This window comes from Gasterosteus aculeatus, chromosome 9 (assembly GCF_964276395.1).
Source record: "Gasterosteus aculeatus chromosome 9, fGasAcu3.hap1.1, whole genome shotgun sequence".
NCBI lineage: Eukaryota > Metazoa > Chordata > Actinopteri > Perciformes > Gasterosteidae > Gasterosteus > Gasterosteus aculeatus.
In genome coordinates this window covers 14126913-14138988 of record NC_135696.1, presented here as the reverse complement: position 1 = coordinate 14138988, position 12076 = coordinate 14126913, and the positions used below count along the sequence as shown (strand labels likewise).

At 41.9% G+C, this 12076-nt stretch overlaps 1 protein-coding gene across 4 annotated transcripts in view; it reads right to left on the bottom strand.

Moving 5' to 3' along the window:
• Positions 1 to 1608: 1608 nt before the first annotated feature.
• Positions 1609 to 12076, bottom strand: part of ndst3 (N-deacetylase/N-sulfotransferase (heparan glucosaminyl) 3) — a 34388-nt gene continuing 23920 nt past the window's right edge. The window contains exons 7-15 of one of the 4 annotated variants that reach the window (XM_040186048.2): positions 11739 to 11921; positions 10800 to 10896; positions 9499 to 9622; positions 8787 to 8961; positions 8167 to 8337; positions 7797 to 7906; positions 5274 to 5376; positions 4208 to 4318; positions 1609 to 2648 (exon numbers count right to left, since the gene is read on the bottom strand). In XM_040186048.2, coding sequence (XP_040041982.2) covers positions 2640 to 2648; positions 4208 to 4318; positions 5274 to 5376; positions 7797 to 7906; positions 8167 to 8337; positions 8787 to 8961; positions 9499 to 9622; positions 10800 to 10896; positions 11739 to 11921 — 1083 coding nt within the window. In that variant the 3' untranslated portion in view covers positions 1609 to 2639. The remainder of the gene's footprint in view (positions 2649 to 4207; positions 4319 to 5273; positions 5377 to 7796; positions 7907 to 8166; positions 8338 to 8786; positions 8962 to 9498; positions 9623 to 10799; positions 10897 to 11738; positions 11922 to 12076) is intronic. The other 3 variants (XM_040186047.2, XM_078109015.1, XM_078109014.1) reach the window with 3 other exon arrangements.

Sequence of the window (12076 nt, the reverse complement as noted above, 5' to 3'; positions counted from 1 at the left end):
AATTTAACTGTTGATTTCCTTAACATATAAAAATGTTTTCAGCTAAAACACAGTTCTATTTTGTGAGATTCCCCTCTTGTGGTCATTATCATGTACTACAAAACATGGTTATATATAACTCAGAGGGTCGATAAAATAATACAATTCTGGATAACATTGTAAATATAAATTAAATAATTGTTAAAGATCTGAACTCTGAATATTTAGACCATTTTTCTTTATATTATTTTTTTTTCCAAACTTCATTAATATTCAAATAATTTAACATAACTAAACCAATATCAAAGTGTTGTGCGCAAACATTGAAATAGGATGAAAAGAGGAAGTAGACTACCGTTGACTTTACTATTCTATTTGCTATTTCCAGTGGACCTTTAGCTGTAGCTCTCTATGCTAATGATCCTACATTAGATGTCACAAGAGGTGGTTCAGAACAGAAGGTCTCATTATACTCGGATCATTTATTTCTCCTAATATCTGTTTCATCCTTTAACTACAACATGTGGGAAAACACGTTGGGAACCATCTGAGGATAATGATTAAACCTGCCTAAGAGATTATATCCTTTTAATTTGCTTATAGAAGCACTCTCCTGGGTCAACTGCTTTTGAAAGTTTATGGATTTTGGATCTATCTTACTTTTGACTGTGAAAACTGACTAATGTACTTCCTTTATATGTATAATCATACATATACATTTATATGTATAAATTCCTTTATAAAATAAGTGAATTTGTTCTCCTGCTCTCTGGCGAACAAAACAAAGAGAATATCAAACAAAGCTACATCCTGCTAGAAGGGACAACAACAACAACCAACCAACAACCACTAAAGAGGCTTCAGCTGCCCAACGACAGAAATATTTGTGGCCCGAGCAAACAGCGGGGCCACGGCTCATGCAGCATCTGGATCTAAACAGAAACAAGGACACCCAGTGCATGTGAGAGAGCTGTCAAATGCCCTGCGGGTGATGGATGTTTGTGTAGACTTAGACCCATCAGACAAGTTTTGGCAGTAGTGTGTGGCTGATAGATCAAAGATGTTGACAGCAACTACGTACTTTTGCTCGCTTACCAACGCCCTGTAACTATGTACTGCTGTTGGAACGTATGGGTTCACATTCTTTCCAGCCTGTTGCCTACGTCAAGGCTCTTTCAAACAGGTTTTGCATTCTTTCTTAATGTAAAAGTTCCTCACCCATTTCTTGTGAAGAGACATTTACGTTAAGTTAATAATAGGTGTCGGGCAACTGACGTCATCAAGTCAAGTGGTTCTTGATCTTCAGGAGTTTCGGTCTTCTTTTTGTTTTGTCATTGTTTAGAGATCTGAAAGAATTGTGAACCCTTCCTTTAACATTACCTCAACATGTTGGTAGATAAAAATAACCACGTATATGTACTCTGCTTAAACGCATCATGTGACAAATATGAATACTAATAATAATCTCAGCTGCAGTAATTGACCAAACAAAGAAAACTGAATGGTGTTGTCTGTTATTTTGTTGTTTGTCTGTGTTGACTTGCCTCACAAGTAAGTGACAAGGTGTATGCTGCCCCAATATGGTTCATCTGTGCTTCCACGGTAAAAAAAAAAATCGGATGTCATGAGTAATATGCATTTCTTTTATTTCTGTTTCTGTGTTTGACATTTATATTTTTTTTGCAGTCAAATAGAAGCTCAACAACGTAGGCCACTGGTTTTAAAAAAGAAAGAAAAATACTTTGATGAAACATGGACAAAACAAAAACTGCGGTTATTGTAGCTACTTAAAGAGTCTCGGAATTAAGTGTCACATCCATAAAGATCTTTTTTGTCACACACTCATGAGGCCTCAGTCCTTGGTGCCCGAATCGTCAGCGCTCATGCTCTGCTAAATGGACACAGAGTTCTTCTGCATGGTTTTTAACAGGAAAATAATGAGCGTGCAATGCATCTTGCTTTAGGGACCCATTTCTGGGCCAAAAAAAGTGACATCTCTAAAGGTGAACAACGCTACCAGATCTACCAGAAACTAGCTTCACTTAAAAAAATAAGCTCATAAAAACAATGAATTAACTTATCATGGGAATCCTGTCGATCACCCTGAGTCAAAGCACTTATCATCCCTGCTTACTCTCATTGTGACAAAAGAAACAACAACTAAAAGATTTAAAAAAAGACAAACATAACCACATAGGAGGTTTCTTTTATCTTGGAGAGATGAATGGGACAGAACTTAGTGCAAAGTCATCTCTATGAGAACCACACACAGCTGACCAGCGCTGTTCTGGCATCATAAATTAGAGGTGAAAATTGAAAAAGTAATAACTATCAAAGTCGCCGCAGCTCTTCACGAGAGTTCACCCCCAGTTTTAGGGACTTTCCAAATGCTCCTTGTCCATCACGGTCATCTTCCTTTTAGTCCCACATTCTGCCGAGCTGGCAGAGTCACCTGGAGCTCTGACTCCTCCATCACACCTGTCGTCCTTCAAAGAGTTCGGCTTCAGCCCAGCTGCGTCACAGCTCCCAGGAGTGACAAGGTATCCCGTCCTAGCTTCACCTCAGGGGGGGACTAAAAGGTCACAGATGGATCATCTGAAGGGCAGGTGCTCCGGGCCTTTAACCCTGTGACCTTTAACCCTGGTTCATGGATGCAAAGGTTATCTAACCTTCAGAAAGTGGTAAAGAGAGGGCGGGGATGGAGAGGGGAAACAGAGAAGAGAGAAAGCACAGGGGGAAAGTAGTCATTTAATCCCATTTTGTTTACCGCCCCCGTTCAAATACCAACCGTGAAAAAGGAAGGAGAACACGCTGCAATCACAGCGAATGGGCTGGACAACCTAAACAGACTCGTCAAGCGGCTCCCTCTAATTCACAAGCCGTTGCAAACAGCAGAACAAATAAATCCACAGACGAAAGAAAAACTATGTTGAGCACCGCAGAAGAAAGAGGGCTGTGCAGAGATCAACTGACATGATTGGCACTTACACCAGGAAGCCTCAAGCCTCAATTAATTACAATACTCACAAGGAAGCGAGACGTATTTATGTAGATACTCTATCCAAACGTTTTGATTTTGTTTCTTTGTAAGTGTCACACCGCGGTGAAATTGTCTGTTGTTTTACTCTGTGGGGCATTTTGTCTTGTCATTTACGGTTTTATTTTGAAATAATAACTCCTCTCGTTTCAGGTCACTTACCCTTCCTCATGTGTCACCAGTCTGATTGTCTTCCCTGATTCCTGATTGTGTCCACCTGTTCCCCATTCCCCTCCATGTGTATTAATAGTCTGCGTCTCCCTTTGTCCTGTGCCAGTGTGTTCGTCATTACCCATGTGTTCTACCTCGTTCTGCCACGTCACAGGTTCCTTTTGTTGTTATTCAGGATCTTCGATCGGCCCAGTGCCTTCACCTCCACGCAGGTTGTTTTTGGTTTTGCTTAAGTTTTGTATTCCTAGGTTAGATGCAACATTAATCTTTCATAGTTCTTTGTTTTTCCTCCTATAAGGAGTGATTTTGTTTTGAGACGTTGCCTCCGTCAATAGAGTGCGTTGGTTACTTTGATAAATTTAAAAGCCTTTTTGTTTTCCTCCTAGAGCGGAGTGATTTTGTTTTTGATAGTTTTATAGCCACACTTCTTCCTGGTTTATTTTATCGGAAGAAGTGTGACCTAGGATAATTTCATAGCCCGCTTTAGACTCTGTCTGGAGGACCTTCGCTGCATAAATAAAGATCTCCTTTCCTACCTGAGAACCCTGCGCCTGCTTCCTATCTTCCTCTCGGGCTGACAGTAAGGTTGAGCTAAGGGCTTGAAGGCCAACATATTTATTCCGATTCTTCGTACAGGTGAAGAACATAGAATGTTCTGTCAAAATGTGTAGCCTTCTCGTATTGTGCTTTTTCTTTCCTCTCTCACTAGTTTGTAGTTTGTAGTGGGACAGGTTCTGTTAAAAGAGGTGATGACAAATATATTTCCATGCAACAATCAGAGGTGAACAAAATGTAATTAAAATTTGGCAACGCTTTATAAATGATGATTAGGAATATAAAAAATAAAACTATAACCGTAATTGTCCTTTGAGGTTTAGCGAGCTTTCCTGCAACAACCCGGGCCGTACAAATACCCATAGAAAAGATAAATATGACAAAACCAGTCATAAGTCCGGTTGGACGTTTTTATTTCTATTTATAACCTGAGGCTATAAGTGTCAGAGTTTAATGAACGCTGACCTTCTGCAGCTCCTCTCTGAGCCAGGAGGGGAGGGGCTGTCCGAGGCGATGCAGCAGCCTTGACAACTCCACGTTGTGTTCCCTGTAGTACCTGGAGAGATATGCATGAGCCTGAAGAGAGAAGACAAGGTGAGAGCTAATTAGGTTAGAGCATGAGCAGAAAGGGTAGGGGAGCGAGGAAGATTGAGTGAGGAAATTAAACGTGTAAGGAAGGAGTTATTAAGTTGGCGAGTCAGTAAGAAAAGGGAGTATGGAGGGAGACAAGAAAGGTGAATGGAGAAATAGTTGGAGGAAGGAATATTTAGAGGAAATACGAATACAGCCTGAGAGTATGGGCACGTAAGAAGGTGAGAGAGATTAATGATGCGCCGGCATCTTTAGATCACTTTATTTCTCCTCAATAGGACTTTAGGGCAGTTAAGCTCCGAGTGGTATAAACTGAGCTGAGAAAAGAGAGGTTAGAGAGGGGGAGAAAATCACATGAAGGGTGTATGAGATCCATTATTTCTCTCTCTCTCACGTGCATCCCTCCTTTTCCCTCTTGCTCTGTCCTGCCTGGTGTTCTCCTTATGTCCCCTTGCTGAAAACTAAAATCCAGATGAAATACAAGCGAGACTGAGAGGCAGCCATTAGCCACGTGTGAGCGTGAGGGAAGGAAAATTGCGTGTGTTTGTCTTCATGTGAGGAAAAAAATGTTTGTTTGTTCATTTGCAGGTCCAGACTCTTTCCGCTCCCGCCCCCCTCCCACACACACACACACACACACACACACACACACACACACACACACACACACACACACACACACACACAGACACTAACGGGTGCGATGTCACCATTAAGTCCTCATAATTAGGTTTTTGTCCAGATCTGGTTGGCTGACAATTTCCACCCCCCACCACGAAATCCTGTGGGAAATGTTGCCACAGTGGTGGAGGGGACTGTGTATCACTGTCAATAACGCTGCTTCTTTTCCATTTTTTTCTCTTTCTCTAATATTTCATCCAATGCAAATATTTTTATCCTGATGGCAGAAATCTATTATATTTACAATGTATATGTTTACCTCTGGCTCCATTGGAGGGTACTTTCTCCCTTTGCTCTTTCCCAAACATTTTGTCTTCCCCCCCTCAAGGAGCTGGCACCAAAAGCCCTTCTGGGGGTCAAACCTGGGATAAAAGAAACAGAGAGAGAATAGACAAAGAAAATAAATCTCAATGAACATTCAAATTAAGTAATCGACCGAGGTTGTTGTAAATGGTAAATGGACCTGGACACTGTTTCTAAATATCATTCACATATTCACAGACCGGTGGCAGGGGCTGCCATGCCCATCAGGACTATTTAATTATTCACACTGTAATTATACGAAAAAGCCAACCGGACTATTTAGGGTTAATGTCTTGGCCAATAAAACATTGACAAGAACTAGCAGAGCCGGGGATCAAAGCTCTGATCCTCAGATTGGAGGATGACGACGATATATATTCCCCTCGTTCTACCCATGGCCTTTTTTATATACAGATATAGATAGATAGAGGTGGTTCTATTAACCCACTGAGGTCAATTAAAACACCATATCAGCAAGACAAAAAATACAAGGCGATACAACGAGATGGAAACAAAATAAAAGGGAGCAGACACACAATGCTGCTGTAACAGAGAATGGACACAGTGCTTCTCAGATCAGCAGAGAGCAAAGACTGTTTGCAGTCCAGCTGCAGGACATGTGACAACCTTTCAAAAGGTGAGCAGGTGGTAGGTGGCTTTCAAAGCAAAGAACTCTAATAAATGCATGCTTGTTGGCCTTCCATAAATACATATGCACGTACATATTCATTAGTGTGTGCACATTTAAGTGTACATTTGAATATGAGGATTGGATAGGTATGTCTGTATGTGGATTGTTTATTTATATGCATCATTATCATTGCATAACAATTAATTTATAGAAAATGTTTTTGCATGTATACATTAATACACCTTCCTTATGTAATATAGTAGCATATCTAAAGAATATGTAAAAGATTACTGCAATTTCACAGTCAGAGTGTAAAGGCCAATATTGATGTGATTGTGATTGATTGATTGACTGAACGATGCAAATATTGTCCTTAATCTGTATCCATCAGCGGCTGAATAAAAGAGGGAAAAAAATAGTTAAGTGGTTCTCCTTCAGTTTTCCTCTGACAGAACAGGCAGAAGAAAAGAAAGAGGGATTAAATAAATAGGCCCCAGTGTTGAGGATCTGTCAGACCGCTGCCATGTCAAAAGACTGAGAAGTTGAAAAGAAAGATTTGGCTTTTGTGTAACTCTGTCTTCACCCCAAAACACACACACACACACACACACACACAGCTTGCTAATTATTCTGTCAAAATGCATCTCTTTGCACATTATTTGTATGCATGTGGGCTGGTGATTCACGACAGAGGCACTCGCTGTCCCAATCTGAGTTACATATTCGAGATGTCCCTGACTGGAAATTTGAGCGCAAATAGATGCATTCTGATGAGTAGTGCTCAGGATTAATAAACCAGCCACCGCTCCTCTCAAACTGTAATGGGGAATGAGTTGAGAGCATCAAGAGGCCGTAGCTAATTTGTATGACACGAGGATTCAAGGCAACGTCATATTACCGCTTCCTCAATAAAACACAGATGCTTCTCCTTTTCGTCTGCCTATTTTATCATTTCTGAAATAATGCAAAGAATATGTTAAGATCATAGTGCAGATGTTGCTTTAGTTATTTACCTTGATGACTGGTGTCTCTGCTTTTTTAGTTCCTTCAGATTGACACAGTGCAGTGGCCTAACCTTTCCATCCTTTTATTTAATCAGACAGCTCTAATACAGATAGGCAGGCAGTGTAAGTGAGACAGTGCTGAGACACCGTGGGGATTTGACATCTGGCCAGCGGCTCAGAAGGGCCGAGGCTTCACCACTTGAGGCTTCACCGTCTTTTGGCAAGAACGGGCATCCATTTTTTATTGTGTGTACGTGTAATTAAAAACATCATTTATGGACTTCAAACTGTATGTAATCGAATGTCAATATCCCTATGTTTGGAAGTGATCGCCTAGAATATGTGTCGGAAGATGTAAGCATTGAATACGCGAGTCATTACACATCCAAGAATATTACCTGCTACATTGATTGACATTTTGACACTTGTAAATGACTTTTTTTCACAACTTTCACCTTAACCTACCATTGTAGCTAAGAACTTCACCTTCAACGATATACAACTTCCCCCTTACAATACTGACAATGGTCAACACCAACATTTTATTCAAGGGATAAATGTAACAGCTCAAAACAAGTTGTGAGTCGACCATATGATATTGGCTCGTCTTTGATGCCAGGTGGTGTCACTGGCTGCTGGTTTTAAAGAACGACACCACCTGGCAATGAAAGGAGCAGAGGACCAGAGTCCCGCTGTTCACCAATAGATGGCAGGCTGCACATCGCTTTGGTGAGTCTTGTTGCAGCACTCGAATTTCACTCAGGGTGAATTTTAGGAGAAAGCTTCCCTAGCAAGGGACGCCAGAGATGTAGGAGACCTGAGGGAGAAAGTAAAAGAGACTCACGTGAGGGTCTGGGAGTAGTTGAAGTGAGGAGTGACTCCCAAGAACTTCTGGACTTCGTCCATCACCGCTGCAGGGTCAGTTCTCAGCTGATGGCCATCTATGATCATCACCTACACACAGATACATTCACACTGTAACACTGGGTACTATCAACTAACTTCTTTGTGAATAGCATGGGAGAGGCTTTTTCCGTACAATTTGATCCAAGCTACAAATGCTGGCAAACAGAACTGTGAAAGCAGGTGTAACATACCACTTTACTTTTGTTATTGAGTACATTTTCAACCAATCTTATCAGGCAATGAACAAAGTCTTACTGTATGAGGTTCCCAGAGCAGCAGGATGCCTCTGGGTCTGTGTATGTGCGTACCTGGTTAGCGGGGTAGTTAGTGAGCCACCTCTCCAGGTGTGAGGAGTAGAGACCGGGGATGAGACAGCGACTCTGCAGGGAGTGGAGCTCGGCCGGCGCCCCCGCCCTTGCAGTGATGACATCATAGAAGGTGAACCTCAGGGCTGCGTGGTCCTCGTGAGCTCTTTGATGCTGGGAGGGTAAGCAGATAGCGGCACATGAAGAAATACTCTAAGCGTACCACGGATCTCATTCCTTGGCTTAAACGTCAGGTGATGAATTCACAACTTTGCACAAGAGACTATTTTTAACGTCGACAATGACATTTGAGCTGGCACGTTGTTGACATTCATGTCTCTTTAATCACAGACTTGAACCGGCAATTTCGGGATCTTGTGACATTTCCCACTCCGGGACGTATGGAAAACTCAGGCTCATTAACTCCATCCTCACAGAGAGGAATCTGACTAGAAGTTCAAATCTTGGGTACAGAATTAATTTAAAATCAATACAGAGATGAAGCACATCAGATGATGGACCAGGCCGCTGTAGAGTAAAATGATTTAAAATACAAAATATTATATATATATATATACATATATATTATACAGTATATATGTATATTCTGCTTGTGTGTGTACCTGATACCAGCTGTATGCCCTGTCGGACGGGTTGATGAGCAGGGTGATGATCTTGGCCTTGGGCAGCAGGGCAGCAGCTCGACGGGGAGACTCCTCAGAGGGGAAGTAGTTGGCACTCTTCTCAAACAGGAAGTCGGTGCTAACATTAGAGGGCACGGGAAAAAACTCCATGTACCTGAGACAACGAAAGCACAAAGGACTTTTAAGGAAATGCAAATGCACATCCCACCCACTAATGCTACGCGCCTTACAGACAAGCAGCGCGGCATTACCGCAGACGCAGTCGCCCGCCCAGTGCACTGCGCTACTTTTCTACAAAGTCAGTCTAAAAGTTATGCCCTTAATCTGGGAACCAAAAATAGATTTGACAATATCATTTTAACTGTGTTTAATGACACATTTTCGGAGCTCTTTCTGGGATGACTTTGGATACTGCACCAGCTGTGTCTTTGGCAGTTAAGTAACCCATTTATGGGTCAATTTAGGCGTCCATATGTCTGTTGGCTTATGTTTTCTGCCCTAAAAGATAACTTTGGAGATTTTTTAAACCTGTTTTGAACTGCTTAACTTTTAATGGAAGTCTATAAGACACATTAACATTTACAACAACCTTGCGGAATGGAAAAGGGTTGTTTACAATATTTTTTTTCATCTAATAAAAAGACCAGAATGCTAATTGTTGTAGGATGTGAGGGTGTGTCTTTGTTCTTACCAGTCAATTCCTTTGTGGTAGTTATTGGTGTTGAAGAACTGGACTTCCTCGTACGTCTTCGGACTGGGGAAGTTACTGGAGATGGAGGGATGCATGAGTAGGAAGAGATAAAGTGCTGTCGTTCCTGGAGGAAAAGGCATAATTCATAACCGGCTCGTTAATGCAGCTCAGCAGAGAGCAGCCTGTGTGTGTGTGTGTTCTGTCATCCACTGATCCATACTGGATGATTTTACCCTCCGCAACATTTATATCTTGCTACAAATACACTATATGTGTGTGTGTCTGTGTGCAATGGTCAGAGGGATCCCTACCATCCATCCATCCATCCATCCATCCATTGTCAAACCGCTTATCCTGCACACAGGGTCGCGGGGGGGCTGGAGTCCATCCCAGCCAACTTCGGGCGATAGACAGGGTACACCCTGGATTGGTCGCCAGCCAATCGCAGGGCAACACAGAGACACACAACCATTCACACTCACATTCACACAACTACGGGCAATTTAGAGTCACCAATCAACCTGATCCCCAGAGCATGTCTTTGGACTGTGGGAGGAAGCCGGAGAACCCGGAGAGAACCCACGCAGACACGGGGAGAACATGCAGACTCCACACAGAAAGGCCACTGGGTGGAATCGAACCCAGGACCTTCTTGCTGTGAGGCAACGGTGCTAACCACCACGCCACCGTGCCGCCGGATCCCTACCAAATGATTCAAAAACTGTTTGACACCAATTAGCACCTGGGGTTTTGGTCGTGTCCTCTTTCTCACCCTCAGCAGCTCCCTTTTCACCCCGTTCCCCTAAAACTTCCTCCCAGGCATTCTGCTACATGCCCTCTAACCCTGTTTTTCCATTTGCTCTAACATCTCTGTCATGTGAGGCATGCCCTGCCATAAAACGAGAATGAATTGTGCTGTGGTTGTTGTCGGACTGCTAATGTTGCCATGGTGACCCCCATTAGTAAAATTTCACCTGGTTAATGAGCAGCATTGTTGCACCGCCTCACCTCTCACATCCAACACCAGCAATTACAAATCACGGGATCAACGCAGAGCCAACGTATACAGATTCTTTATCAATCTTTTTTTCTCTTTGAGGGAGAATCTCAGAAAAGGAGAGGCGGTTAGTTTGGTGGAAGAAAAGAGGCAATAGACTCCACCTCCGTCCGGCTCGGAGAGCACCAAAGGAGCGGGGGGGATTGATTGATCGGCTCTGGTTTTGAGGATCTGTAGACACCTGTGCACACTGAAGGAGTGTCTTGTGTGAGCATGTCTAGTTTTGTGTTTATGTGCAGCTTACCAGTTTTCTGTGGGCCAATGACCATGAACTTAGGCAACCTGTCACAGGTTTTCTCTTTAGACCAGATGTCTTTGTGTCGTTTGTCATCGCATGGGTTCTACAGACGCACAGACAAACAAGTAGGGATTGAGGTAATGATGTACGCAACAAGTCCAAGAAACAAAGAGAGAAAAATAATGCAGTATATCATTTTCAAACAATAGTATAAAAATGTTTGAATATAAAACGTTACGATCACATACTCAGACCTGCAATGTCTATATCTAAATATATTCATATTGTGAAGAGATAAATCATTTTTTGAAAGCTGATCACCAGGACAATGATTTAAAATGTGCCTGTGGTTATTGAATTAGAAGGGAACCTTTTGATATCCTTTGTTACCGTGTTGTTACCATCAAATATTAAATGACTCTTTCAAGAAATAGGCATGACACGATCTACACTTATTCACATCCCTTCACCTTGATTTTCTACAAAGCAGAAGAATCATTTTTTCTTGACTGCACCTTCCTAAATTTGTTTGTGGAATCAAGTTGGTAATGTCAACATTTCGGATTTAAAAAATTGGTCTTGTTTTTAAAGGACTTGCTCTGATCGGGATGTCCATATGAATTTAATAATTTGGAAATAGTATCAGCAATCTACCCTGTAATTGGTTACAATTGTGTGTGTTCCTTGCATGTTGGGTGCTCGCTAAAACTTTTTAGTTAATCGTACTTTTGTATATTGTTACCTCATCGGTTTATTGTTTGTGTCAAACTCTGTTCATTTCCATCGTTATATTTATATATATATAATTATATCCACATTTTTTTCCCGACATTTGAGACAAAGTTTGAATTCTGCAAAAAGAAACCTCATTAAATGTATTAAATCCACACAACAAGAATGTTTAGACACAGGAATGCACAGTAAAAGACAAGAGAAGAAACACACCTGCCACAGTGGGTTCTTTTGTTCAGGAAAAAGCTGGAAGTACTTGTGTGCAAGCTGCATGGGCGGGAGTGTGTGGAGTTTCAGGTTTGTCCAGGAGCGAAGGAAGGAGGCCAGGTGGACGAAAGTGTAAAGGCCCAGTCGGTCATTGCCGTAGTTAGACAAGTGGGTCATGAATATACTGATCTAGGGTGGGGAAACAGAGATGGGGAGGAGGGGAAGAAAGGCAAAGGGAGAAGAGTGGAGAGAAGGAAATATATACTTATTGTATATTGTGCAAAATTGCGATAAGGTCAAAATCAAATTACCCAAGTTTCCGGGTTTCGGAAACAACTAAAGCA